This window comes from Camelina sativa, chromosome 13 (assembly GCF_000633955.1).
Source record: "Camelina sativa cultivar DH55 chromosome 13, Cs, whole genome shotgun sequence".
Classification (NCBI taxonomy): domain Eukaryota; kingdom Viridiplantae; phylum Streptophyta; class Magnoliopsida; order Brassicales; family Brassicaceae; genus Camelina; species Camelina sativa.
The window spans coordinates 23779832-23780227 of NC_025697.1; the positions used below are offsets into that span (position 1 = coordinate 23779832).

At 40.9% G+C, this 396-nt stretch overlaps 1 protein-coding gene across 1 annotated transcript in view; it reads right to left on the reverse strand.

Moving 5' to 3' along the window:
• Positions 1–396, reverse strand: part of LOC104738567 (mediator of RNA polymerase II transcription subunit 12-like) — an 11658-nt gene that overhangs the window by 2709 nt on the left and 8553 nt on the right. The window contains exons 12-13 of the mRNA XM_010458723.2: positions 238–391; positions 13–113 (exon numbers count right to left, since the gene is read on the reverse strand). Of these exons, the coding sequence (XP_010457025.1) occupies positions 13–113; positions 238–391 (255 nt within the window). The remainder of the gene's footprint in view (positions 1–12; positions 114–237; positions 392–396) is intronic.

Here is a 396-nt window from a genome sequence, read left to right on the forward strand (position 1 = left end):
CCTTTTTTGAACCTGACCCTTCCTCGATCACTTCCCCTTCTTCAATAGACGTAATTTCCAACTTCCTTTTCTTATCTGCCTTGTTCCCCGTAATAGGATCAGAACTGGAGTTGCTGCACCAACCCCAAGGTTTCCNGATAACTCAGATTGAATTCAGTAACTCGAAAGGAGCCATTTTATATGACGTTTCAACAAATCTGGTTAAACGGAAAAAAGAAAATGGAAGAGAGTGAGTACCCGCAGATGACAGGCAGTAATCNGTTAGAACTTGATTTTGTACGCCTTACAAACTGAACAAAATCTAGGTACTCCTTTAGTCTCAGCAGACCAACAATCCTTTCAAGTGTTATAACACCATGTGTGATAGAACCTATAACAAGTGCAGATACAGCTGCA